We start from the raw sequence: 27145 nt of genomic DNA, 5'->3' as shown, positions 1-27145 counted from the left end.
CGCACCCCGATAAACATCTCGCACAGGTGCGCGAAGATGGCCAACGTCATTACCGCGTTGGGGGTGAGGTGCGCCATCTGGAGATCATAAAACTCCAGAACATCCATGAAGAAAGAAGAGAATGGCGGGACCAGTCCTGCCATTGCGAAAGAGAGAAAGAAGACGGACCGCTCCGGGTAGTGTGGCGCCGGGCGTCCCTCACCCAGCGCGACCACCTCCCGGCCGGTGGCAGATTCCGGCATGAATCGGCGCGGCAGCCCGGCCTGCCTCTCGCTCACAATGCGGGAAGGCGGCAGCACGCTACCGTCGAGCGGTGCGGAGCCCCGTGCCATAACACCGGCGGAGGAGGAGCTTGAGAACGAGTGAGTGCGGCAAGGGTAGGGCACAGGAAACGAGGAGTTAGGGCGTAAGCGGCGAAGGCAAGGGGGATAATGGCGAGAGGAAGGAAGCAAATATCTTCCTCGGCGTCTTTATACCCTTGCCAACGCTATGCCCGGTTCCTCGCTTCCCGCGCCCACTATCTCGCCCCCTCGTTTCTCGCGCCCACACCTCCACTAATCCCACTCGCTCGTTTGCGGCGCACGAGGCGGATGTGCGGCCGTGGCAGTCGAGATGGGACATATCGTGCGCGCGTTAACTACGCTCGCCGACCAAAGCGCCATCATCATATCTCCAGGCGAAACGAACCGGCTCGTCCCGATTCGCGTGCTACTCGAGTAATGTAGCGGTCTTGAAGAGACCGCTCATTATAGACAGTCGGTTTTCCGTTGCCGATGTGCGCGATTTGCGACTGCTGGGTTCCTGCCCGCCTGTAGAGACCGGCCCCACCTGTCACCAGGCCTAAGGAGTGGCGTCACGCCCGAGCGTTTCCCTCGAGGGGGGCGATCGCCCTGGCATAACGCCGGGGGCTACTGTCGGTGACATGGGACCGGGAGTATCATGACTAGAGGCTTGGGCAGCCGCGGTCACCCACGTGGCCTGACCCCCTCGGGGGGGTCGGGCCCGAGGGTGACATGGCCACCCCTTCCTCTGTCTCCCCGAGGGGTCGGGCCGCTCCCGTTTCGGCCCCGAGGGCTGGGGCGCCCCGACCCCCTGTGGTTTTGGCGCCACGTGTATGGGTTAGGTGAGCACGGCGGGGCTCACCTAACCGCATTTATTGCGGGTTGGACGAGCGCGCCACGCCGCATTTAATGCAACGCAGCGCGCTCGTTTATCCGGTCCGTGACCGGTCGCAGTGTGTGACCGGTCACAGACCGGTCAGATTGCGGGTTAGGTGGCAGCAGGCGGCCTGTCACACGCCTCGCCCCGTCCCGTCGGAATGATGAGTGCCTCCAGGCACTTGTCCCTAGCCGGAGACGGCGTGCTAACTCCTGGAGTTAGCACGCCAGTCCCGGCCAGATACGTTCCAGGCTTCATCGCAACCATTGCAAGGAAGTCATTGTATGAAGAGGGACAGACGTGCGGCATACTAAACTGACACGTGGTGGACAAGAATGACCGGTCTGTGACTGGTCTGACGCCGGTCACGTCATCGGTAGACAAACCGTGCTCCCGCGTTGCATCCGTTTTCGGCGAAGTGGAGGTAGGTATGACCCATCCCATCGGAGGAGTCATTCGGACAGCGGCCATTGCAAATCTCCGCCCGTTAATGAAGGAATGACAGGGTGATCCCCTGTGTCAGGCGAGTGACAGCGCTGGTCCACACTCAAGAACAAGCTGTGTTTTAGCTTCCAAGCGAAGGCGCGAGCCAAGTTTTGGTCAAGATAGGGTGGGTCCCCACCCAAAAGAAGGGGTAGGTAGAAGTGTTGCATGTGGTATCCCCTTGAGATATAAAAGGAGGACCTTGCCCACTGAAAAGGGGGGATCAAAAAAAAAAGATCGTAGCTTGGAGGGGGTAGAGAGAAGATGGTAGCTGGGATCGGAGAGAAAGAAGATCGTAGCTTGTAGAGGAGAGAAAGAAGAAGAGGGTTTCTAGAGCCTGGACTTTCTGGTTCTCCGGCTCTCTATAAATCCTTCACACACAGATCCACCAGAACACAGGAGTAGGGTATTACGCTTCTCAGCGGCCCGAACCTGTCTACATCGCCCGTGTCTCGTGCATTTGCTCTCTCGCGAATATTCCACAGATCGAGGGTGAAGAACCTCACTTAGCGCCCCCGGCCGAACCGGCAAAGGGGGGCCTGCGCGGTCTCCCGGTGAGGAGCCCTAAGCTCCGTCAACTATGATTAAAAGTTACTCCTTCATGGATTGGAAATTATTTCCATTTCCCATTATCCAAACAAGGCCTTTAGGTTAATGATGTTGGGATCCCACATTGTTTGTTTGCTCATTATCTATGCATTTCCTTTCGCTGTCAATAGTAACTAGTCAGTACTTGGTCTATTTGGTCTTTTCTCCCCCTTTTCAAAACTTTATAAGGGGAAGATGCTAATCACTCATGGTTTTATTTATTCATCAACCATATGCTTGATGCAGTCCCCATAAACATTTCTAAGGTGACTTGAATCATTCCTTTCCCATGCCCTTCTAACAGAAAATAACCTTCTCATACAATATTCAACTGTTTAGTTTATAGTAACTGTAACGTGCCACTGATCTAAATGGTCCAGAACCCAAGCAGCACGAGGCCGCACCACAAGGGCAGGGGTAGGAGAAGGGGACTAGGATAATAGATTAATTTGCTTCTTTCTTCATTCCTTCAAATGACTGCCGTACCTCTCTTTATATAGGGCCGGCTCCTAACATCCTTATATCTAACAATGCCTACCAACTAACTGCCGCCCATAACAGTAACACGATAACCCAGACTGCAAAGTAAACAATATTTAAGACATTTTTAAGTTGACGTGGAAGATAATTTACAGGCTCACACAATTATCAGATGTATCATCTGGTGATTAAGTTCCTGGAAACTATCTTCTGCACAGATGTTGCGGGCAAATCTGGAAGCGGGAAAAAAAAAGGAAAGTTTGCTATATACACAATGTTAGATAAAATTGGTTATTGTTTTTCATGCATCATTACACAGGTATGAATCATCTGTGCAAAAACAATAACGCATGCGTGACATTTGGCCATAGAAGACTATGCACATGTTAATCAACAGACAACACAATCTTGAAGTATTTTTCAAGCATTGCATCCTTTGAGAAGTCAGTGAAGTACCCCTTTTCAACCTCAAGTCCTTGCTCTGCTGCTATCTGTTCCACCTGCTGCTGAACCTGATCGGCACTGACATGATCTGGATCCAGGAAGCATGCAATCTCTGTGCAGTCATCACCATGGGAAAGGGCAAGCGCTTGCACTGTCGGGAGTCCTCCACCACGACCAGTCACCCTTCGGGTGATCCTTCTTATGGTTGGGATATCCTTCGATAGTACCGGCACATTATAGTTCAGGGGTAAAGGTGCAGCACCGATCATTATGGCACCTCTTTCACGAGAAACATGATCTGGGCCCTCATCTGGCTTCACCGGCAGAATATCAGGGAGTACCTGACCCATCCATTGGATGCCCATGTAATTTGGCTGGAAGTAGCCCAGTTCACGCCGTACTGCAGTCACAGGTTTGCCAGTGGGGTGTGCTGCTCCATACAAGAATACTGGGACTGCATACAGGGAGAATGAATGAATGATCAGAAGTTTTTGATACTACATCTGTTATTTAAGTAAAGTAGTTGAAAATTTAACGAACCTTGTAAGAAGTTGCCAATGTCAGAGGCCACAGTCTTAGCCAGTTGAGCAGCATCTTCCATTGTGGCTTGATTCAAGGGGTGGAAGGACATGTCATCAATGACTCCAATCCTTGGGTGAGTTCCAGTGTGCGTTTCAAGGTTTATGGTTGAAAACGCTTTCTCAATCATCTCCAACAATACTCGCCTCATTGGGCTAAATTTCACTTCACCAGTTGAGTTCTCGTTGATGATATAAGACGCAAGCGTGTAACGGACACGGTTGTAGTGGTCATCTTCGAACTTGCTGAGCAAAACAACCTCAGGGTCTTTCTGGCCAATGCGAGTGATTGCATCAACAACCTTGGCATTCTGGCTTTCAGAAATGTAGAGCTTGCAGCAGATCACCTTTGATTTCAACATGCTGAGCTTTGCCTTTGCCTTTTGCAAGAGGTGGACAAGAAGGTGAGGATGGAATATTTGCAAGGTTTCGTTACTGTACAGTTCAAATCCAAGTGGAGTATAGGCATCCAATGCCTACTTGCATAATTGATCGGTAATCTGACCAGAAACTGGCTGGTTTTACCTGATTTCTTTCAGAGCTTCGAAAAAACAGTAAGTCATGGCTTTTCTCACATATTTATAAAAATTATATTGTGTTTAAAAAGCATAATCCTTTGTTGGATCAACAGGTATTGAAAAAATGTTGTTTGCTTATAGCCCCTGCACTGGATTGTTTTTACTTAGATGTATTTCGTGTTACCAACGTTACTCAGACCAGATATCAAGAAAGAAAATGTCATGAATGTCTCAGAAGATTTTCTTTTTTTAACTGAACTATGAGGTTGATATAGATTGAAATATGGGATTTTCCACATTGATTGTTCTAGCATTTATCCAAGAAGATAGATTTTATCATCAGGGAGTCAGGACTGTGGAGATTAGGTTCTGGAAACATACCTTGTCTGTGTGCTTTTGCTCCTCCATGCCTTCTTCAGCTCTCCCTCTCCTTCCCTCCCTCTTCCTCTGTGTGCGTCTGCGGAGTGGTGGAGTGGACCTATGCCTTCTCTCTCTCTCTCTCTCTCTCTCTCTCTCTCTCTCTCTCTCTCTCTGGTTCTATGTGTGCAGCTGACCCAGCTGTTCCTCTGAGAAGCGGTGGAGCTATGCCTTCTTATAGAGGTAAGCGTCATGACAATTACTTGAAAGAAAGCCTTTTGTCCTTTTATTTCTTGTTTTCCTCTGAGTAAATAAGTGCCAAACCATGAAAAAAGAAATGCAGCATGTGCTCATCAGCTTTATGACTCATCAGTCCCCTGCATCTTGTCCCAGGCGGCAACTTAAAAGAGTTAAGGTCAGTTCCACTTCAGCATCCCCACCACTCCAAACCATTACTTTGAAGCACATGGTAATATCTTATTTGCCTCTTAAACCGTGTCATCCATTAAATCCCTTGGTTCATCATCCATTAATCTTTGTATTCTTGTCTCTTGCTCTCTGGCTCAAACCTCCCTCTTTTTTTCATTATTCATGAAATCTTGTCTGTTACCATCTAGTGGCCAGTACAATGTCATTGTCCGCATTGCAGCACACAGTTTTGGTGAAAACCAAAATAAATATCTAGAAGAGAGGATAATTGGTCCGTGCATCTCAGATCATTTCGATTTTGCTGCATATGAAAATATCTTGTGGAATCAGGCTGCGACGCCCAGCTTTTGTACACTAGTCTAGCAATCAATTCCCATACAGTGACATGTAAGTGAAACTAGTTGGATCAGTGTGTACATCCATGCCCATCCTGCATTCTACTCAGATTGGAAGGATAGTGACTCAGAGCAACCCACACCCCCCCTATTATTGCTTGCCAACATTACTAATAGTTGAATTGTTTTCCTCTTTCAGGTCATGGATGCATCTTGCTTGTCATCTTATCAAAAAGATCATAATCTGGAAGGCTCTGAACTGAAGTAGTTAGTTACAAAGGTACGTTACTTAGCCTAGACTAGCTGTGTGCATCACAAAAGCGTGAAGGTGAAGATGAGTCGATGAGATGGAAGTTGTGATTAACGAAAGCAAACCACTTGCACGAGGCTCTGATTGAAAATCTGATCTGTATTAGGCGGTGCAGTGACATGCATACGCTACTAATCCGTTTCGCTCCCTTTGTGGATAGGACTGACATTGCAGCTAGTGGCTGTGCGCGCGTACGTGGGGATCACGTGCATTTGCATTATAAAAGGCATTGAGATCTGGCACGGAAGGAGCGGTCGTTTTCCACGTTGCCGCGTGCTACACTGATTGGAGCTCGTGATTAATCTGAGACTTGATACGATTGTCTGGATTAATGGGTTTACGTTACTTGAACTGGATTATTCTATAGTCTATATGCAACGAGAGAGGTGGTTTGTGTGTTCACTCAAATTAATGAGTCAGCTCATGTGAACTTGCTTTTCACATTAACAAGCGACCCGACGTTGAGAACTGCGTTTTATTTCACATCAGTGTGCTAAGCTGTTATTGTTCATCATCTTGGCAATTTGCCATTGACTTGTTTGGTTGGTTGCTTAATAGGGGCCTAAGCAGAACTTTATTCCACTTCCCATCAAACTATTCGGATTGCCATTGATGGAAAAACTAGTCACTGCAACTAAATATGGAGTAGTTATCTATTCCTTCTGTTTCTTTTTAACTTTTTTCTTCATTAAACTTTTTTTTAATTTTAATCAAACTTGTAGATAAATTTAGTACCATGTATAACAACAAAATTAGTAGAACTAACTTTTATTAAAACTAACTTTTAATATATTTGATTATGTCTTTGTTTTGTGTTAAAAATGTTGCTATATATTTTATAAGCTTAATTAAACTTCAAAAAATTAATTAGGAAAAAGTTAAATAATATATAATATGAAAGTAGGGAGTACGTATAAAATACCCTCAAGTGAGTCCTTACCGTATGTACTGTAGAAACACTATATAGCATTAATCTGTAAGTGTGGCGTTGATCAAGGGTATCTTCGTTCCTGCCGCACCTCAACATGAGTAGGGCGCACGAAAAACGGAGCAATTTATTAGCGCATAATTAATTAAGTATTAGCTTTTAAATAAAAATAGATTAATATGATTTTTTAAAGTAACTTTCGTATACAAACTGTTTTAAAAAAACACACTATTTAACGGTTTGAAAAACGTGCGAGTGGAAAACGAGAGGGGAGACTTGGAACCGGCTGGAACAAACACAGCCATAGCACAAAGTTATCCTCTATTCCTCGAGATTTACACCGTGTTTAGATAAAGTTTTTCTTCAAACTTCCAACTTTTCCATCACATCAAAATTTTCCAATACACATAAACTTCAAACTTTTCCATCACATCATTCCAATTTCAACCAAACTTCCAATTTCGGCATAAACTAAACACAGCCCAAAGTAGGTCCTCTATTTAAAACTAACAAATTGATCTTGTATACACGTGGCTCGTCTTAATGTACGCGCAGAAGTGGCAACTAAGTGCCAATATTGAATTTTGAGGGTCCAGGACTGGAACCGTGTTTAACAATATCAGAATATCCAAAGCATGATCGATATGGAGTACTGTATTATACTACATCTTTGGCTAATAGTAGTGAGGCGTACCGCGTATGTATGTCCCGTTTTTTTTTGACAAATTGACCCTTTTGGAAAACTTATTTCGAAACTAACCCCTGCCAAAAACTTCAACCAAAAATAGGCCGTCGCCTCAGCGCCAAACACATTGGCGCTGACGTTGGCCGTGTCAGCGCCAACGGGACTGGCGCTGACATTGTGCCACCGTGGCGGCCGGGGCCGATCCCCAGCTGACGTGGCAGCTACCTCAGCGCCAGCCGGACTGGCGCTGAGGTGGGACTTGGCCGCAACCCCAAGGCCCAGACCAGCAAGCCTTCTGGATGGCTTGCGGGCTGGGACCTCAGCGCCAGCCATAATGGCGCTGACGGTGGGAAACTCAGCGCCAGCCAACCTGGCGCTGAGGTGGCACTTGGCCGTTTCGGCCGTGGCCCAGCCCAGCAAGCCGTCTGGATGGCTTGCGGGCTAGGACCTCAGCGCCATCCATAATGGCGCTGACCGTGGGACACTCGGTGGGACTTGGCCGTTTCGGCCGTGGCCCAGCCCAGCAAGCCTTCTGGATGGCTTGCGGGCTGGGACCTCAGCGCCAGCCAAAATGGCGCTGACCGTGGGACACTCAGCGCCAGCCCACCTGGCGCTGAGGTGGGACTTGGCCGTTTCGGCCGTGGCCCAGCCCAGCAAGCCTTCTGGATGGCTTGCGGGCTAGGACCTCAGCGCCAGCCATAATGGCGCTGACCGTGGGACACTCAGCGCCAGCCCACCTGGCGCTGAGGTAGGACTTGGCCGTTTCGGCCGTGGCCCAGCCCAGCAAGCCTTCTGGATGGCTGGGCTGGGACCTAAGCGCCAGGTGCACTGGCGCTGAGTTTGGACATGTCAGCGCCATTCTGCATGGCGCTGACGTCCCAGCCCTGCTAAACTTTAGCAAAACTTTGCACACAACACAGGCAAACATCAAATGACAGAAATTTACAGGCAGTAATATATCCAGAGAACCATACAAAATATACATCCATCCATCAATCCCAACATCATTCCATACATCCATAGAATCCATCAATACATCCATATATGAAGTCCATACATATAAGAAATAAAAACATCCCATCGATCCTCGTCTATACATCCAGTCGAGTCCATACATCCAGTCCATACATCCATCGAACCATGCATCAAGTCCATCCATCTATCCATCCATCCATTGAACCATGCACTCACCTCCTCCTACCTCTAGTGCGAGGACGAGGCACGTCGGGGGTGTACCTCCAGTCCTGCGAAGGAGCCCGCCGGCGTCGTGGTCGAGACGGGCCGGGCTGCGAGATATCCGGCTGTGACGACTCTGGTGCGTCCTCTAGCTGCGAGGGACCGAGCTCATCCGCCTCCTCTTCTCTGTCCTCATCCCCTTCTTCCTCCTCATCTCCTTCCTCCGCCTCTTTGTCTTGCTCGCCCTCCTCGTCACCCACCTCCCCTTCTTCATCCCCCTCTTGGTGGGCATGAGCATGTTCGACCACATCAGTCGACCTGCAGCCGAGCCTTGCTGCCAACTTCCGACATCGCTGCCGTAGTCTCTGCATAAAAAATAATCCATGTTAAGTTATCGCTTTTGGAAGAAAACACCGTAGTTTCATCTCTTTCCAACGATTACCTGTAGGGCGTTGCGGAGGGTGCCGCCCTCTCCTTCGGAGCCAGGAGCCGTGCCTAGCGCCACTCCCGCGTCGTTGACGGTCCGCAAGAGCTCTCGAGCCTGTAGGATTGAAATGAAGTATGTCACAACATATATGGCATTGAAATGAAATAATATACAACATTAATGCTAGAAACTAACCACTCTGTCGCGAACAGGTCCCGTCTCGACCGTGGTACCTAGACGGGTACGAGTATCGTACTCGTTCTGCTCCTCAACATCCTCGGGGTCATCCGCTATGTCGGCTAGTGTCCAAGCCGGACGTAGGACAAGACGGTAGGTCCTGTGGAGCCACGCCAAGTACAAGTCGAACTCCGTCCCGTTGTGCTGACCCTGGTCTGGTACTCCATTCTCCTCGAACTTCTCCCATTGCGTGATATGATCCTGATGGTAGTAAGCCCAATCAGTCACCTTCTTGTTCTTCCGACGGTCCACCCTGCACGTATGCAAAATGTCCAACTCAAATATGTAGTAAATGTTGAAGTGACTGATTGGGCAAGCAAAATAAATTGTTAAGTGAAATTACTAACTTGTGTAGGTCGATACTCGTGGAGAAACGGTGCGGGATTGTTTGAAGCCTCCCGAATTGCCGCATCACGCGGTGGCACATCTGGAACTCCACTGCATAGAAGCAGATCAGTGGGCACCGTAGGGTCTTCAACGCATCCTCTATATGGCACATGGGATTCAGTTCTAGCTCGAGCACTTCCTGTGCCTGATATGGCATCCACACCACCTGTAGCAACAAAAATAAAACACATTGAAGCACAGTTAGTACTATATAGTAAGAAACCATCTTCATCTGTCATAGAACCCCGAATAGCTTACATGTTCTGGCTGTAGGTAGTCCATCTCGTTTGTGTAGTGGTAGTACGCCAAATTCCTGCGGCCTACTACTGGAGATGGGACCGATTCCCACAGGTGAGCTACAGTGGGACGTCGGTCTGCATCCTGGTGCGGCCAAGCCTGATGGGTCCTCCACATGGGCCGACCAACTGGAAGCCTTATTGGAAGCTTCATAACACATTCGGGGGGCCACCTCCACATCCAAACCTCGCAACTTACAAACGGTTATCATGTGGGAGCATGGCAAGTGATGGAGCTGAGGGAACTGACAACTACATGTGTTATCTCTCGCAACCACGACGTAGTGACGTCCACCCCATTGAACCCCAGCCGCCGTGACTCCGCCTTGCTCGCTGACCTCATACTTCATCGAAGGGAAATCAAAACATGCTGCTCTTTGCCCCAAGGTTCGTCTTTGCTGCTCCTCCAACATGTCCTTAACTTTTGTGGGCCACTTCTTTCCACACAGGATATCTACAGTTGCCTCTTTGTGTCTATCGACAAACCAACTATTGCACTTCGAAAATGTGTATGCCACAATAGCTGTAACCAGCAGTTTCCGAATGCCTCTCAATACATTATTGAAACTCTCGGCCATATTACTAGTCATGATGCTATGACGACGCCCGTTGGTATCAAATGCTCTTGCCCATTTGACCTTAAGTGGCATATGGTCTTCTAGCCACTTCTTTGGCCTCTCTCCGACCACACCCATGAGGCGTTTTATCTCATCTAGGAACAATGCTTTCTCATTTATTTGACATATGCGCTCAAGATCTTTCATCTGATCAGTCGTAGCTCCAGCTGTGTAGAAGTTAGCACAGAAGTGCCTCATGCACCACCTGTGGTGAATGGTTAGGTGATGAGGCATGATGTGGATGATGGAGTTCAAAATGCCAGGGTGTCTATCAGAAATTATACACACTTCTCTATTAGGACCGATCAACTTGTTTCTCAACATGTTGATGAACCACTCCCAGTTGTATGTATTCTCCTTCTCTACCAGAGCAAAAGCCAAGGGAACAAGATGTAACCCGGCGTCGACCCCTATTGCCGTGAGCAATGTACCTTGGTATTTACCGGTTAAGAAAGTGCCATCAATTGCTAGCACCGGCCTCAAGTGCTTGAATGCTTCTATGGACTGGCCAAATATCCAATATGCACGTCCAAATACTCGCCTCTGTACTCCATCCACCATCATGGACTTCTCGGGATGAGCCTCAACACGGAAATGCATGGTAGGGTTCTTTGCTTTGATGGCACGCATCAGTGTAGGCAACCGAACATACGCCTCGTCCCAATCTCCCCAAATGACCTTCATAGCAACTTGCTTAGCACGCCATGCTTTGCCATACGTAGGCCAATAGTGCCATATTTGCTCAACTGCCTCGACAATCGCTGCTGGAGATAAAGTTGGTTCAGCTCGCACAAATGCCTGTAACCTGTTTCCAATAAACCTTGAAGTAAGTTGCAAATGCTTGCCGGTTACTTCCGCACTACAGCATGTGTGGTCTTCGCCCACCCTAGTCACCCGCCACCTATCTCCTCCACTCTTCCTTGCATTAATCTGCCATTTGCAATGGCGATCGAGACAAGCCACAGTATACTTTACTGACGCGTTAGATTCCTTCACATGGTACGGCCGGTGGACACGGATAGAATAACTCTGTAGCCATATTTTCAGATCATCCATCGATCGAAACTCCAACCCCTTCCTTGGTTCATCACACATTGGTTCGAAGGCACCGTCATATTGTGGATCCCCATCAGCAATTGCTAGCCCAGATCTGGTAAGATCCTCGAATTGTGTTATTTCCGGGTTTCTACCCACCAGTTTCGCAAACACAGTCCTTTCATGCTCTGACATCTTACGCACTGGACGATCATCATCGGAGTCGGAAGCGGACTCATCCAATTCATCCTCTGTATCATACTCCAACCAGCCTGGGTTCAATCCACTGCGTATCATAGCCTCCTCACACTCCTCTCGGGTATAGAATTTCAGCCTAGCCAACTCCCTTAGGCCCATACTTACATTCTTAGCATTCGCTTCTTCCTCAGGCAACTCCACATCATCTCCTACCTCCCGACCATCCTCAACATCTCCTTCCTCTCTTACCGGCACATTCTCCTCCACATTAACTTCCTCCCTTAACGGCACATTGTCCTCTGCATGTACTTCTTCCCTTAACGGCACATTCTCCTTTGCATGTACTTCCTCCCTTACCGGGTCATTCTCTTCCCTGACCTCCACATCCGCCATATCATTTACTCCCTCGCCCCCCTCCACGTCTTCCTCAATCAATTCTTCCTTCCTACTACACCTCTCCGACAGTTCGTGACAGCTAATGGGTGATTCTATGAGTGGACTTTCATTACGGTCTATAAGTTCTTTCTTCCCTATCCTACCATCTTTCTTCCATGCAAACACCTCAAGAGATTTGAAATGTGACCCCAATACTATATCTATATATGTTTGCCATTCGATCTCTCCATTCAAGTCTAACATAAATTTATGTGACATGACACCGCCGCCGACATCGTATCTCCCTTGCATACCAACCGACTCATCATTCCAATCCAATTCATGCTTGATGCGAGACATTAACTCCTCAAAGGTAGGCTTCGCAAAAAACACTAATTGTCTAACTGTCATTCCCTCAAATTGGCTTCCATGTGTACTTTCATCTACCACACAACCACCATAATGAAGCCGGACCAATCTATCCATCTACAATTTTTAACCCATGCATAAACATTAATTACTTGAAAATAATATGTAATTACCATTGCAATACCAATACTTCAAAAGCTAACAACATGTCTAATTTTTCCAATAAATTAGTACATTACTCAAATACTACACATTATTGATAAAAAAAAACTCCACTCCTACAAATTACCTACCCTTCACCACACATCAACCCCTTTCAAACCCTCTCAATCACCACAAATCCATCCCACATCCTAGGCCATCACCACACATCCATCTCCCATCAAACCCTAGTGCATCACCAAACATCCATCCCAAATACATTTTGTCAAATGTATCAATAACAACCAAATAGATAAAGATATGCCACCTCCACACTTCATCCCCACCCATATTATCCATCTAATAATCCATCCTTAGCCAACTATTATCAAACCACGTCTACAACCAAAACAATGCAAAATATCCAATAAAACTTTGGGGAACTTAGGGTTTATAGAGGGGTTTACCTTCTCTTCCGATCCCAAACTCAATGTCGCACAAATCACCTTCGATTAGAGAGGTTTTTGGGGGAGATTGGGCGAGGAGAACGCGGTGGCGACCGAACCCTAGGCGGGCGGCTAGGGAAAAAACGGAGGAAGAACTGGCTGGGGCGGCCTCGGCCGGGCTCTAAGTAGCCAAGGTCAGCGCCAACTTACTTGGCGCTGAGGTTGGGCACCTCAGCGCCGAAGCGGTTGGCGCTGAGGTAGCTGCCACGTCAGCTAGGGGATCGGCCCGGCCGCCACGGTGGCACAATGTCAGCGCCAGTCCCATTGGCGCTGACACGGCCAACCTCAGCGCCAATGCGCTTGGCGCTGAGCCGACGGCCTAGTTTTGGTTGAAGTTTTTGGCAGGGGTTAGTTTCGAAATAAGTTTTTGAAAAGGGTCAATTTGTCAAAAAAACGGATGTATGTCACTGGGTTGTATGTGACTGGGCTACTGGCGGAACGTACACGCGCATTCTCCAGCCGGGATCGCGCCCATGTGAATCACACGTCTTTACCATCAGAGGCATTCAAGATGCCTACCTGTCTAGTCTCAAAATGTCAAAATAATTAAGGTTTGAGTTTAGCTTGTATGCTACTTGAGATGCAAAAATTGCGACCTTTATCGTCCTAGCGATATGGCCCCCTTCTCCTTGTTTGCGAGTTAGGCCTTGCTTAGTTCGCGAAAAAGAAAATTTTTTAGTGTCACATTGGATATTTGACCAGATATCGAAAGGGGTTTTCGGATACGAATGAAAAAACTAATTTCATAACTCTCTTGGAAACCGCGAGACAAAGTCATTAAACCTAATCAATCCGTCATTAGTACATATGGGTTACTGTAGCACTTATAGCTAATCATGGACTAATTAGGCTCAAAAGATTCGTCTCGCGATTTTTCATGCAAACTGTTTAATTAGTTTTTTATTTTATCTATATTTAATGCTCTATACATGTGTTCAAAGATTTTATGCGATGTTTTTTGGGAAAAAATTTTAGGAACTAAATAAGGCCTTAGTTAATCCACGCCAAAACTTTCTCCTTGCTTGCGAGTTGCGATCACATTTTTTTTTCAGATGCCTACGAGATAATCTCTCCATCACTCAATCCATAAATACAAGAGATCCCGGGGTTTGTTTACATCCTGTTAACAAATATGGGATCCACATTTGCATCCAACCACGACTCATCTTTAATACTACCTCTGTTTCAAAACAAGTTCATTTTTCACCCATCTCACACATATATCAATAAAAATACCAAAAGATTAGAATATCCCTACTTTATCTAATCTCAATGTAACTATTCATCACTTTATCTGCTCGTAATACGACTATTCTCTACTTCTACAAACTCCGATACAATGGTTACTCTAAAAATGTGCTTATTATGGGACGAAGCTAGAAATGAACTTAAATATGGGACAAAGGAAGTATTCACTTAATCTTACCCCCAACCACCCTCATTATGTGTGTTACTAAGATATACTATATTGGACACAATACTTTTTGTTCGGCACGCTCCATTGTTCAAAACTCAGAAGCACGCATTATTCAGACAATCACCACAAGTTGTCGAAAGAAAAAAAAAAGACAATCATCAGACATAGAAAAATGTGAACATGAAGAAAGTAGTAAACGTGTTTTACAAACTGAATATCTTATTTGTAGGTGTGTTTAGTTCACGCCAAAATTAAAAGTTTAGTTGAAATTGGAACGATGTGACGGAAAAGTTAGAAGTTTACGTGTATAGAAAAGTTTTGATGTGATGGAAAAGTTAAAAGTTTGAAGAAAAAGTTTCGAAATAAACTCGGCCTGTGTAGAGATCGAAGCACAGAGGCACAGAGTACAGGAAAGAAGACGCACAGTCATCCATCCCTCAGGTGAGTCATGGTTATCGTATTGCCGTGCAGGGCATCCATCCAGGCCCAACTGAGGTGTCGTCGTTAGTGTTGAAGAAGCCGGCGTAATCATGCTCATGTTATGGCTGGTCATTGAGGAGGGTAAACGTCTCGTCTGACAAATTGAAGATGACTAATCTTATCGCCGGTGTGAGCATGTATAGCGATCAGGGTTTAACTTTACTGAAATCCGACCGAAACCATTGAAAACCGATGTCTTTCAGTCAAAACACTGTATGAAAACTAGCTAATACCGACTGATTTTCAAAAACCGAGACCCAGCAGTTTCACAAAAACCAACCGGTTTTCATGAAATTCCATCCGATTTTCAAAAACCGAGACCCAGCAGTTTCAAAAAACCAACCGGTTTTCACGAAATTCTATCGGTTCTGTGAACCTGATCACGATCACCGCCACAAGGCACAATGAGCGATTTGGATGGAGAGTAATAATGAAAAATAAATAATGTGAATAAAAACGTGAAACAACCACAATCATACCTTGCAAGACTAATCCAAACAGTCAAAATAGACAAATCAATTTAGTTAGAACATGGAAGTAATTCGACTCCCCAGACGGTAACGTAATCAACCTGAGTATGATAACGCAAGATCATGATCAATCGCACCAATATTGATTACAAAACATGAATTGATGTGATGACAACAAAATATCAAGACGCTGTTGCAGTTTCTCAACCAAAGTTCCACTGCGGTAAAGATTATTCATGCTGGCTGACAAGTGTAGGTCCACAAAATCTCGCCTCTTACAAAATCACCCATCTAGTCGCCACAATTTACCATTAGCGATACAAACTTAAAACAGACCATAAAATTCTTCTTTATTTCATACAGTTGCACGTCTGCAGCATGAAATAAGGCTCTGGTAAATCCTATTATGCCTGTGCTGGCGCCGCCTGTAAAACATTACAATAAAATGGAGATAAGTTTTGTGCTGACAGAAACATAATAGCAAGCAAGTATACAATCATGTATGTAAATTGAACATGGATCATGAATCATTGTTTTTGGTTAAATGACACTCATGTATCACATATAGTTAAACACATAGAACCCTCTGCCTCAATATTTCTTTCTGACTGGGAGATTTGACTGCATGGAACATTAATTAGTCTATTTGAATTATAAAAATTACCATCAATCTTGCGGCACATTTGATAGTGGAAGCTGTGCATGTAGTCACATGTCCATGGGAAAAACCATTTTCCATGGAGCAAATGCTATTTAAATTTCAATTATTTTTTTTCAGTTTTTCTCACTTCCACAAATCCACCTATTATCACTTCTCACTTGTACACTGACTAGTAGTGGATGGTAGCAGAAGTATTTAACGCCATAAAACTACATAAATACCATATCAAACATGAAAACCCCCAAAAAAAAAACCACCTGGCAAAAAGTACTGAGTTTTCCAAGATACAATGTAATTACTTGAAGCAAACATATTAGCTGCATAATTTTTGGGGACTGGGGAATTTGAGCACAGATATAGAAACTCTACTGGAGGATTTCAATCAGATATAATTAAAATTTATTCAGAATGCAGCAATACTTCGTTTGCATGCCTTTGAGGGAAAAAATGCTTAATTTTCAGATCATATGTGCATTCATATGTTTTCCACATCATGAAATTGGCACATGATTGTAAAATATCTATTTAACTTGACCATCTATCCAAGGAGACAAATGATCCAAGCACTGTTTGATTTTACATGTTCTTTGTCACAGTGCTTGTAAAATACTCCTTACATCCCAAAATATAAGAGATTTTGGTTGGATGTAACACATTCTAGTACTACAAATCTGGACTGGGAGCCTGTCCAAATTCATAGTACTAGGATGTGTCCCATCCAACCCAAATCCCTTATATTTTGGGACGAAGGGAGTATCTATTTAACTTGACCATCTATCCAAACAGACAAATCCAAGTACTCTTTGATTTACATGTTCTTTGTCACAGTGCACGACTCATATAATTAGATACTTGCAAGCATTAAAACTACCATCAAAACTAATTGGTAAAAAAAGATCTGCTGATGACACTGAAATAGGTAGTTCAATATCTTGACACTATACTATACTGACATAATAATATAGCTGCAAATACGAGAGGTAGCCCTTCAAAAGAAAGGAACACATTGTATCATGTACTTGTGCCTTGTGCTTCTAACTCTAACTTTCATGATTAATTGATACGGAGTATTAGTTAAATATTTCATGCACCATCAGAACTCTGAGAACAAGAGCATTATTCAAGATAAGAAATATAAGTAAAAAATGAATACCTCAGTAGTTTTGTCTTCCTTCTTCCCACTAAAAAGCCTGCCGACACCATAAAAAATACCTCCCCACATAGCTAAGCTGGCTAGCACAAACTGCACAAAGTAAAGAATAACAACTAAAAAACAGGATCTAAATTAAACCAGAAAAAAATCAACTTATAGATAGGGTCTATCAATCAATTAGTATCAATAGTTCCAAGCTAAGAAAACTTTCTTAACAAAACAATATGATTCCAGCAAAGTCCTAAGGTATGTAGAACAGAGTCATTTAGAAGAAACTGCATGTACAATTAACGAGGTTGATGACATAAGGAGAAGACCAATGCAGAGCTTGAAAACACATCTTAAAAATATTCCAAATTGGGTGTACAGAGTACATGATAATAGCTGTAGAATTATAGTTTCTGAAAAGGTGTGTGTTTAGTGGTATCAAGGTTAGCTCAACAAGAATTAATTCTTATTGGCTACTTCACTATTATTTCACGGTGTTGCCAAATTGTTTCCTTGACAGTTGAAACAAATGCTCCTCAAAGTGGATACTATTGACGTTCACCTCGTCTAGCCAAGCTTTTGTCTGCTTGCCAACCGCCCGCAAGCAGGCGCATAGGTGCTGCACAGGGATGGAGGAAAAAATTTTGAGGATGGAGAAGAGAGGGGAGTAAAAACAGCTGTCCCATCTCATGTGTACAACCCTATCTTAAAACTAGCCAACTGTACACAGAAGCGGTATGGGTTGTGGCAGAGCGACACGGAGGAGAGTGACAAGTTCCTGGCTTCCAGTGGTGGCCAGCAAGTGATGAACCAGGGATGACATCTTGGTTCTCAACGTTGCCTGCACAACCTCCCCCATTCTCACCAACAACCATATCCACCATCTCTGCATCCTTATCCCTAAGACTCAAATCTGCTCATTCTGAACTTCTTTCTAGTCCCCATCCCTGAACTACTCTGCCAGTACATTGTCACACTTCTGCCCTTGGCCTCACCTTGAGCTCGCTATGGCAAGCATGATAATTTTAAATGATGATTTTTGAAAGATGATTGTGATGAGTATGATCTGGGCATGAGCCACAAGCACAAGGTTCGTAGTAAAATAACTTTAAAATTATGAAAGAGGCTAGAATTTCAGCTTAACAAATAAGCACATCTATTAAGTGGAGTAAATTAACTGAAAACTTCTCTGATAACTTTCCTGAGAATTATTAGATGGTTCATACAGAACAAACATTTACTTCATTACAGAATAGCACACTGGAACAATAGAATAGTGTTAATTTCACGCTACATATAAGCTTTGTCCTAAGACAATAATCATGAGTACCAAGAAAGAAAAACATTCTTTCCAGCCATTGCAGAGAAGGCATAGCCATATTTACTAGTTAAAATTCATAACAGCCTATATAATCATAGAACTTAGAACCCTAACCAATTATTGCAGTTCGATCAAGCAGATTTTGGACCATTCCTCCTAAGCATAATACAGATGTATGAACAAACCACAAAATTATTGCAACAATAGTGTCAATTTTATTTCATTGTAATATAGAAGTTGCAACAATCCCCTTTCAATCCCCATTTCCACATACCCGTTGCCATAATCTTGTAAAACAAGACATATTAAACTGAATATAACTGTACCTAACTGGAATAATGCCATAAAACAAAATGAGGGAAAATAAAATCGACAGTCATGCCTACAAGATCACATGACACTTGCTGCAGGCAAAGTAGAGACCCTAGTAGAATAGAATGACATCAAGATCAAGAGCCACATGTGCCCCACGGAAAACAGGAGGAATGTCCAGGGGAATACTCACTTGCTCTTCCTTCCAGTTAGCCGGGTTCATCGGTTCTTGCCAAATGTTGACCTTCGGAGGCCCATGGTGATCTGGAAACGACAGAAGACGAACCAATCAAGAATGTAAGACAGCAGGAGCAACATAAATAGAACAAAACAAAACAAAATAAAAACAGGCACCCCGTTTCTAGCTAGCGGAAACAACTCCGAACAAACCCTAATCAGAATCGAGCCAATGCCCCTACCCCCAAACAACTACCCCCGCTACCAAATCGTGGCCCCGAATCTGCCAAGGGTGGATCCAAGAATGGACCGAAACGACAGTCCGATCCAGACAGCCGGCGGCTACGACTCCCGCGGATCTGGGAAGGTGGAGGAGGAGGAGGGCGGCGCGCATACCTGCAGCGCCGGCGAGGCCACGGCGGGAGACGAGGCGGGCGAGCGGGGAAGACGAGGAGGACGCCGCCGCCGCCGCAACGAGACGAGATGCCATCGCTTCTTCTTGGATTGGTTCTTCCTTCCAGGCAGGCAGGTGGGTGAATGCTGTTCCTCGCTTTTGTTTCTAGGCCTAGGGTCCCTGTCTCCGACTTTTTGCGGGCTGGACCAGCTGTAAGAAGCATTTGGGCCGGATGGGCTTACTCACAACGGAATAAGTTCATCTGAGGTCCCTTAACTTTACACCGAATCCGATTTTCGTCCCTCTATCGGAAAACCAGACACAACGGGTCCCTCAACTATCAAAACCGGTGCAGATTAGGTCCCTCGACGGTTTTGAGGGTGGTTTTGGCTAACGTGGCGCCTACGTGGTTAATTTGACTCGGTCTTCGTCCAACGTGGCATTGACGTGGCGCTTACGTGGCAATTTGACCCGGAAAAATAATAAAATTCGTGGGACCCACATGTCAGTCTCACATAGGAAATAATAAAAAAATCGTGGACCCCCCACATGTCAGTCAAACTCACCCTTCCTCTTCTTCCTCCTCTCTCCCCATCTCCCTCTCTTCATCTCTCTCCCATCTCCTCTCCTCTTTCGGTGAGAGCGGCGAGCTGGAGGGGGCGGCGAGACCGGCGCCCACCGGCGAGAGCAGCGAGCTGGAGGAGGAAGCCAGGGCGATAAAAGGGGATCGGCGACGGCGGTGGGCGGAACAGATCGACCCGGGCGGCGGCAGGTCCCCCCGGAGCAACGCCAGCAATCGAGATCCGGTAGTGGCGGCCGGGAGAAGGGCGGTGGCCGGCGGGGAGAAGGGGCGGTGGCCGGCGATGGCCGTCAGAGGAGGAGGAGATGCAGCCATGCGGGGAGGCGTGGCGGTGGCAGCCGGAGGAGGAGGACGTCTGCTGTGCGCTACTCCCCCCGGTAGTGGCGGCGGCGCGGGGGCCCTGGGAGTCGCCGAGGATGCTGAGGTCGACGTCGACGTCGTCCGCGGCCACGGCCATGGCGTCCCCGTCCGCATCCGGCGTGCGCCACAGAACCGGTGGCATAGGGAGCGGCGCCTCAGCTGCTGCAGCGGCGGCGTCAATGGGGGGAAGGGGAAGCGGAAGCTCCTCGCTCCGGTGGGCTGCCGCTGACAAGCTCGGTGGTGGTGAAACGCGACGGATCGAGCGCCATCCTGGTGGTTGGGGGCCCTCCTCCGACCTCTACTCCAAACCGCCGCCTTCGTCCTCTTCACCCGTCGCCGGCTGTCATCCTCCTTGCTCCGGTGGGCGGTCGCTGACGAGCTCGGTGGTGGAGGCGGGTTGTGGCGGAGGGCGATCGCCGCTCCCTCTCCCGCTGGCCGCCGTCGGCTGCACATCTCTCCCTCCGTCCATCGTCATCAAGCACCCGCCCACGGCGCTCGGCCATCGCCGGCCTCCCTGCGTCCTCCCTCCCTGCTCGCCTCGCCGGTCTTTACATGTTGCTCCCTCCTCTCCTACCGCCGGCCGCGCGCCGCCGCGCGCTGTTGTCTTCCATGGCGCCTGGAGAGAGCAAAGATAGGGAGATGAAGAGAGAGAGAGATGGGGAGAAAGGAGGAAGAAGAGGGGTGAGTTGGACTGACACATGGGACCCACGTGGGTCCCATGATTTTTTTTATTATTTTCTATGTGAGACTGACATGTGGGTTCGACAGATCGAATTGCCACGTAAGCGCCACGTCAATGCCACGTCGGATAAAGACCGAGTCAAATTAGCCACGTAGGCGCCACGTCAGCCAAAACCGCCCTCAAAACCGCCAAGGGACCTAATCTACACCGGTTTTAATAGTTGAGAGACCCGTTGTGTCTGGTTTTCCGGTCGAGGGACGAAAATTGTATTCGGTGTAAAGTTAAGGGACCTCAGATGAACTTATTCCTACTCACAACACCCTTTAGGTTCCCCTTTAGGCTGTACACCGAATACGGGTTGCTTATTAACACATGATTAAATAAGTATTACATCAAGTAATAAGTAATCTTAAAAAAATTAAAAATGAATCAATATTTTCTTTACAGCAACTTTCCTATACATTTTTTTAAAAAAAATTATACTCCCTCTGTTCCATAATATAATAAGTTGTTTTATAATATAAGATGTACATCTATACATGTCATTAACTATCGTATCTTTTCAACTAAAATATTATTATTTAAATCCTCCATCATCCGGATCTCTAATTTTATCGGATGTGCATTTTATTTATTAGGGTAATCTAAACTATTAGGTGATAATAATTATTTCTTGGGACGAAATAACTTTCAAGTATATAGTTGAAATTAACTTGGAACGAAGCGTGTACTGTGCTAAATGTTCCTCTATGGCAGGCTGCAGCTTAAACAAATAGAAACAGATAGCTTTTTGTAATGCCATATGCAACGCAACGCCAAAAAAAAAAAAAAAGAGCACTTCCAAGTGGAGGAATTTTACTCGAACGAAACGCGTTACGGTGGTTAGATTTGAATTTATGCTACACTTCCAAGTGTAGCATAAATTCAGAATGTTTGCTCCATTGCCAACATAGCAACACCTAATAATGTCATACAATTTTTAAAGTTTTGGGCATCTACAATAGAACTATAGAAGTTCCGTTATGGTTAAGAGTGACATTTGCGTACGGAAGATCATATACTCCATACATCATAGTTTCAACACCATCCACTCATAAAGTTCTACAAAATAGAAGGGTGATTTCCAATAACTTCAGAAAACCGTACTGGAAACATGTTCGACGGACAGCAGAAATGCCAAAACGGAGCACCCAGCTGCAAATAAAATGGTATATACAAATCAAATGTCAAAATATAGGTTGCTGTAAAAAAAAAAGTCAAAATATAGGATCCATTTGAATAAAAAGAGAAGTGGATGGATAATACCAGCAGTGATTACGGACACAGCTGCCAAAATGAAAAAGTTCAGTATTAATTTGCAGCTTACCTACCATATGTAACATATGGAGGATACAGGATAGTCCGATAGTGTTTAAATTGAAAGGCTTGCAAAAAGAAGTTCAAGCTCCTCATCTTGAGATGTTGTTCTCTGTGGTGCACAATAAAATAAAATAAAATCAGTCTAGGTTTACAAAAAGTCAAAACTGAATATAAGCTTCATAAAATAAATCATAATGCAGAGAAAACATGTCCTTAAGCTATTCAACTCCATGGCACTTTTATTTCATTTCACCAAGAAGTTTCTGTTCTTGTTAGGACAATAAATTAGATATAAGCATCGAACAAGCTTTTGGTGCTCGCATATATAGGTTCGTGTGCTATTTGGAACCTCCAGCACTGCTCGTGAGATTGTACACAATTGAATGCATCCAATCAAAGAAATACAGCATGCCTGCCGCTGCTAGAGCCAAAGCCTCACTTAAGCAAGGACTTCCTGAGGAGTAGGACTAATGGTCAATGGTGACCCGATCATGCTGCAGAGCATTCCAAAATGGCAGTGGGCCAGTGGCGGCCAGGTCGGAGGCAGTAAAATCCAAGTTCGTGGGCAGGTTTTTCTCATTCATGTTCAACAACTTTTAGTTGATGTACATAGGTTTTTGGGTTCATTGATCATTACGTTAGGTTTGCATAAAAAAAATTGAAGCTCAAGTTTTAAGTTTTTTAGGTATCAGCTCTTGAAAAACCAATTCAAGTGGGAATCTTATTTTTGGGTTTCTTAATCAATTGAGTTCATGTTGTTGAATTTCGTTTTCGTAAAGATATCGAAGATCATTTGTCAGTTCACATTCATATACAGAACAATCGAAGTAGGTTCATGTTGAAGTTTAGATTTTGAAATATGTACAGAATGTGAAATCTTACTATGTTCATATCAATCATATATGAAATATCTACATAATTTTAAAATAAGAATGTGTACTTCAAGCAAAAAGAGTGAATGTGGCATATATGTAATATTCCTACACATACAAAAATATGTTCAAAATTTGGACAGATTGACTTGTCACTGTACATTCACAGTGGAGAGGCCTGAATGGTACAAAAAGGATTCCACGTGTATAGCCTCTGACAAAACAGTAACTCTTTCGCTATTAAATTATCTATACGCAGTGAATCTCACACATGGATATGGGAAGCATATTGTCTGCCGACGTAACTATAACGGCACGGCCATGCTGTTGGCGAATCCTGTACGTTCCTTTTTTCTTTTGGACGATTAGGATTTAGAAGGGATCCAATTACTAGGCCTGCCAAGGCACACAATGCTTTTTTTTCTTAACTCGGTATCGATTTCACTTTCCCCACCATAGCTGCGTACTGTTGCCAATGCTTCCAGGACTGATTGCTGCTAGCAACAGGGGCCAAATTAATTGACAAAAATGATGGGAAGCAAACCTGGATAATATCAGGGAGCATATTGCGGTCATTGCCAGCAAAAATTCATGGTTGAAGCCACTGAATCGGCCCTCTTGCTTTGCAGTGATTGAGAGATGCGTGGAGAGAGAGAGGAGGGATGAAGATGGGGAAAGTGAAATCGATACCGAGTTAAGAAAAAAAAAGCATCGTGAGCCTTGGTAGGCCTAGTAATTGGAGCCCTTCTAAATCCTAATCGTCCAAAAAAGAGGAACGTCCAGGATTTGCCAACGGCATGACCATGCCGTTATAGTTACGACGGCAGACGATGCGCTTCCATGGATATGGTGCTGAGCATGAATCTCTAAGGAGGTTGAATGATATTGGTAATGTGCACACATTCTCCCATGAGTGCGACGTATTTCCTCATAGGTACTGGCAACATAAGTTTGGGCTACAGACTGAAGTGTGAACTGCTAAGATTACTGGAACCAAGTAATCAGGATAGTACCTAGTGAATATCTTGTTTGGTGAAAAATAGTAAATTACTTTCGATAATCTATTTTGTTTTCCCTGGAATCAAGTTGGAGTTGTTTTTTCAAACAACTCAAATATTAACCATAGAAAATTTAAGAAAACCTGGTTTTTTGCTGGGACTAAGATTCATATAATCCCTTAGTTAACGTGTTAAATATTTAACTTTTAAGAGGAACTCCATCTTTTCATGTCACTCCATAAGGTGTGATTTCTTAAAATCATGGTTTATAGAGCACCACCTCATTAACAGCATAAATGAATGACAGTGCCCATGATTAAAAGTTTAATTAGTAAAAACTACAATGATTTAAAAAATAAATTGAACTTTTTAACAGTTATTTTTTGTTCTTCTGGGCACTACGCATTTGGTCAATTTGATCATGATGCCACCTGCCACAGTACTTAAGCAGGACATAAGTCCATCCTACCACCAGTGAAGTCTAGATGCAACGGACCTCAACATGTGAGACACAGGTCAGAAGCCACATAGGTACATAACCAGTAAAGACTTGATTTAACAACGTGCTCAAACTAGAAGCAGATAAGAAAATCTAAATTTACATATGAAATAGTTCTGGATACAATTTGCCAGTTCAAACAAAAAAGAAATATATACATAAGAGAATATGAATATTTAGTTGTGTACTTTGGGCCTGTTTGATTTGCAGCCATTTCTAACCATTGTCAACTTTGGTATTGCCACAGGAATTTGATTTCTAGGAGTACTCGGTTTGCGACCAAAATTTGGTAATATCCAAGGAATCTTGGCAGCACCAAACTTTAACACTATTTGGTATCAAACCAAACATCCCTACTCTACCAATGTTTCAGTAATGCCAAAATTTTCCCATGTTTAGACAGTGCCAAATATTGTTAAGACGACCCCTTTTAATCCTGTAACACCCTAAGGCTCACACTATCATTACACTTCAGTTGCATATTCACTAAGCCAAAAAGGGTTTCATCGGGTTTTACAATCTAGGCACATTAGCAACCAAAGTACCAAACTATCACAACTTTTTGTTACTTAACTGACAAGGAATCCAATAATCTAATATTTCAATTCCTTGGGTTTATTTATGTTTTTTTTCATGTGGCCACATTTACATCGCAATAGTTTTGCTTTGATGCCTTGAAAGAGCACATAGTACAATTACACCATGGTTAATAACTCACGACCTTCAAATTTGCATTTGGTTTTGAAAATTATTCTTCCAAACCAACAGCGTAATCAACATGGTAAGATATTCCTCCAGCAACATGTAATAGCAATGTTGCTATCTTTAAATTAGGCTTTAATAGAATATAGTATAATAATAGCAATTCTTTTCTCTTGTTAAGAATTGAAAATTGCCTTTTGAGATGTACTAACTAAAAAGCAATAAGTTGAAAATTTTAAATTCACTGCACAGATGACCAATTGACAGGACAATTGCATAGCAGGATGACTCAAATTATCTTGGTCCGAAAATACACAAAAAAAAATCTAACCTTGATAGATAATAGATGGCGAAGCTTGTTTAGAACCTTCAAGCGGTGTATGGCATAGGAACTATTGGCTGGCAGTTTGTTAACCCTCTCAATCTCAGCACTGACAGCATTTTCCCTATCCCCTTGCTGGGGGCGGCCCTGATCGCAAACAAAATCAGCTTTTGATCAGCACACCACATATCCACATCACAATCTGATGAATAAAATTAGTGATACTGCTACTCATAACAAATGAGCTTAAAATCATATATGCATAAATTCGGTCTCAAAAACCATAAGACTAAGCATTTCCCTCAAAGAACCTACTCAACTCTCAACCCAGAAACATTCACTAATGGCATCTCAATCAAAGAAGTAGCAGTGCTCCTTGCCCGTTCCAAGCAAACTGTTCAGCCTCCGCTTTCCCCATACAACTAAGTGGATGAGACGATTGATAAACTGAGTAACCGCATCTACAGAGAATACAAGCAGGAGAATACCCTGATTCCACAAAATTTTTATTCCAAGATGGCAAACTGCCAAGGAAATTAGGAAATATTTCATCAAGAGGGGAAAAAAGAGGAATACCGCAGTAGAAGCAGAGGTGGGCGTGCCGGCGGCGGCGGCGATGTTGGTGGCGCGGAAGGGTATAGCGCCATCTCCTCTTTCCATTCTTCGATGCTTGAGAAACTGGGGTTTGCGGACTGCGGTGCGGAGGAGAGCTGGAGACGAAGGTTCGAGACCGACCGGAAGAAAATTTGGAGAAATTTAACAATATTCCACCGATGTCTTGACATCCGAAATGACAAAAATACCCCTGTGTCCTTTTTTTACATCCTTCAAACTCATGCGGGGAGGGCAGGGGCTGTCCAGGGGAGCACGTATTTTTAGGGGCAACACATCAAACAAACATTATAGTATTTGCCCTAGAGCAAGTTTAATAAGATAGTCAATCTAATAATCAATTTATACAATAGTTGCTTACTATACTATTAATATATGGTTCCACCTGTCATACACACATTGCGTCTTGGAGTCCGTGCTGTAGCTGGCTACAGATCTATAGCCCGCTGCTCTTTTCTCTCATCGTTTTATCTTATTATAATATGTTTATAGCTGGCTAATAGCCTGCTATTGTATCTGCTCTAAAGCTGAGTTCGCTTGGGCTTGATGGGAACCGATCTTCCACGCATAGAAAATGGAGCGGTCCATTAGCATGTAATTAATTAAGTATTCCCTCCGTTTCATATTATAAGACTTTCTAGCATTGCCTACATTTATATAGATGTTATATGTGTATAGATTCATTAATATCTATATAAATTTGGACAATGCTAGAAATTCTTATAATAT

At 44.5% G+C, this 27145-nt stretch overlaps 5 protein-coding genes and 1 long non-coding RNA gene across 9 annotated transcripts; 1 reads left to right on the top strand and 5 right to left on the bottom strand.

Annotated features, from left to right (window-relative positions):
- Nucleotides 1-2986: 2986 nt before the first annotated feature.
- LOC4333329 (formiminotransferase cyclodeaminase-like protein) lies at nucleotides 2987-4812 on the bottom strand. Of its 3 annotated transcripts, none has more exons than XM_015777771.3 (3): nucleotides 4631-4812; nucleotides 3694-4111; nucleotides 2987-3607 (listed from the first exon to the last, which is right to left on the bottom strand). In XM_015777771.3, the coding sequence occupies exons 1-3, from the start codon at nucleotides 4655-4657 to the stop codon at nucleotides 3096-3098; spliced, it is 957 nt and encodes a 318-aa protein (XP_015633257.1). In that variant the 5' UTR covers nucleotides 4658-4812; the 3' UTR covers nucleotides 2987-3095. The 3 variants fall into 3 exon arrangements, with proteins under 3 accessions (XP_015633257.1, XP_015633258.1, XP_066165106.1); XM_015777772.3 differs by having other exon boundaries at nucleotides 3694-4272; nucleotides 4631-4807; XM_066309009.1 differs by having other exon boundaries at nucleotides 3694-4263; nucleotides 4631-4805.
- LOC107280494 (uncharacterized) lies at nucleotides 4723-6163 on the top strand. Its single transcript, XR_003241422.2, has 4 exons — nucleotides 4723-4849; nucleotides 5000-5075; nucleotides 5570-5650; nucleotides 5841-6163. It is a non-coding gene; the product is annotated as an uncharacterized lncRNA (long non-coding RNA).
- A 2118-nt stretch (nucleotides 6164-8281) lies between these two features.
- On the bottom strand, nucleotides 8282-9946 carry LOC107280377 (uncharacterized). Its single transcript, XM_015774579.3, has 5 exons — nucleotides 9779-9946; nucleotides 9481-9686; nucleotides 9092-9386; nucleotides 8912-9010; nucleotides 8282-8834 (listed from the first exon to the last, which is right to left on the bottom strand). Exons 1-5 carry the CDS (start codon nucleotides 9932-9934, stop codon nucleotides 8481-8483), a joined length of 1110 nt encoding a protein of 369 aa, XP_015630065.1. The 5' UTR covers nucleotides 9935-9946; the 3' UTR covers nucleotides 8282-8480.
- Nucleotides 9947-10584: 638 nt separating this feature from the next.
- On the bottom strand, nucleotides 10585-12527 carry LOC136355657 (uncharacterized). Its single transcript, XM_066308488.1, has 2 exons — nucleotides 10744-12527; nucleotides 10585-10600 (listed from the first exon to the last, which is right to left on the bottom strand). Exons 1-2 carry the CDS (start codon nucleotides 12525-12527, stop codon nucleotides 10585-10587), a joined length of 1800 nt encoding a protein of 599 aa, XP_066164585.1.
- A 3021-nt stretch (nucleotides 12528-15548) lies between these two features.
- Nucleotides 15549-19563, bottom strand: LOC4333328 (uncharacterized). The gene is made up of 4 exons (XM_015772671.3): nucleotides 19433-19563; nucleotides 19053-19123; nucleotides 17239-17328; nucleotides 15549-15849 (listed from the first exon to the last, which is right to left on the bottom strand). The coding sequence occupies exons 1-4, from the start codon at nucleotides 19524-19526 to the stop codon at nucleotides 15829-15831; spliced, it is 276 nt and encodes a 91-aa protein (XP_015628157.1). The 5' UTR covers nucleotides 19527-19563; the 3' UTR covers nucleotides 15549-15828.
- A 2371-nt stretch (nucleotides 19564-21934) lies between these two features.
- Nucleotides 21935-26530, bottom strand: LOC107277070 (uncharacterized). 2 transcript variants are annotated; one of them, XM_015773434.3, is made up of 4 exons: nucleotides 26381-26530; nucleotides 25814-25951; nucleotides 22419-22520; nucleotides 21935-22246 (listed from the first exon to the last, which is right to left on the bottom strand). In XM_015773434.3, exons 1-3 carry the CDS (start codon nucleotides 26462-26464, stop codon nucleotides 22464-22466), a joined length of 279 nt encoding a protein of 92 aa, XP_015628920.1. In that variant the 5' UTR covers nucleotides 26465-26530; the 3' UTR covers nucleotides 21935-22246; nucleotides 22419-22463. The 2 variants fall into 2 exon arrangements, with proteins under 2 accessions (XP_015628920.1, XP_015628921.1); XM_015773435.3 differs by having other exon boundaries at nucleotides 22423-22520.
- Between the last annotated feature and the right edge of the window lie 615 nt (nucleotides 26531-27145).

This window comes from Oryza sativa, chromosome 3 (genome assembly GCF_034140825.1).
Source record: "Oryza sativa Japonica Group chromosome 3, ASM3414082v1".
Lineage (NCBI taxonomy): Eukaryota > Viridiplantae > Streptophyta > Magnoliopsida > Poales > Poaceae > Oryza > Oryza sativa.
This window is presented reverse-complemented; position numbering and strand designations above follow the sequence as displayed.

Excerpts from the sequence above, each read along its gene's own strand:
- LOC4333329 (XM_015777771.3), bottom strand. The coding sequence starts at position 4,657 with ATGGAGGAGCAAAAGCACACAGACAAG. Across the intron at positions 4,112-4,630 it reads AGCAAAAGCACACAGACAAG|GCAAAGGCAAAGCTCAGCAT; the intron begins GTATGTTTCCAG and ends CTCTTGCAAAAG. Across the intron at positions 3,608-3,693 it reads CATTGGCAACTTCTTACAAG|TCCCAGTATTCTTGTATGGA; the intron begins GTTCGTTAAATT and ends CCCTGTATGCAG.
- LOC107280377 (XM_015774579.3), bottom strand. The coding sequence starts at position 9,934 with ATGTGGAGGACCCATCAGGCTTGGCCGCACCAGGATGCAGACCGACGT. Across the intron at positions 9,011-9,091 it reads GACCTGTTCGCGACAGAGTG|GCTCGAGAGCTCTTGCGGAC; the intron begins GTTAGTTTCTAG and ends TCAATCCTACAG. Across the intron at positions 8,835-8,911 it reads CCCTCCGCAACGCCCTACAG|AGACTACGGCAGCGATGTCG; the intron begins GTAATCGTTGGA and ends TTTTTTATGCAG.
- LOC136355657 (XM_066308488.1), bottom strand. The coding sequence starts at position 12,527 with ATGGATAGATTGGTCCGGCTTCATTATGGTGGTTGTGTGGTAGATGAA.
- LOC4333328 (XM_015772671.3), bottom strand. The coding sequence starts at position 19,526 with ATGGCATCTCGTCTCGTTGCGGCGGCGGCGGCGTCCTCCTCGTCTTCC. Across the intron at positions 17,329-19,052 it reads CTAACTGGAAGGAAGAGCAA|TTTGTGCTAGCCAGCTTAGC; the intron begins GTGAGTATTCCC and ends TACTTTGTGCAG. Across the intron at positions 15,850-17,238 it reads AGGAAGACAAAACTACTGAG|GCGGCGCCAGCACAGGCATA; the intron begins GTATTCATTTTT and ends AATGTTTTACAG.
- LOC107277070 (XM_015773434.3), bottom strand. The coding sequence starts at position 26,464 with ATGGAAAGAGGAGATGGCGCTATACCCTTCCGCGCCACCAACATCGCC. Across the intron at positions 25,952-26,380 it reads CCACCTCTGCTTCTACTGCG|GGCCGCCCCCAGCAAGGGGA; the intron begins GTATTCCTCTTT and ends GTTTGCGATCAG. Across the intron at positions 22,521-25,813 it reads GCCATCTATTATCTATCAAG|AGAACAACATCTCAAGATGA; the intron begins GTTAGATTTTTT and ends TGTGCACCACAG.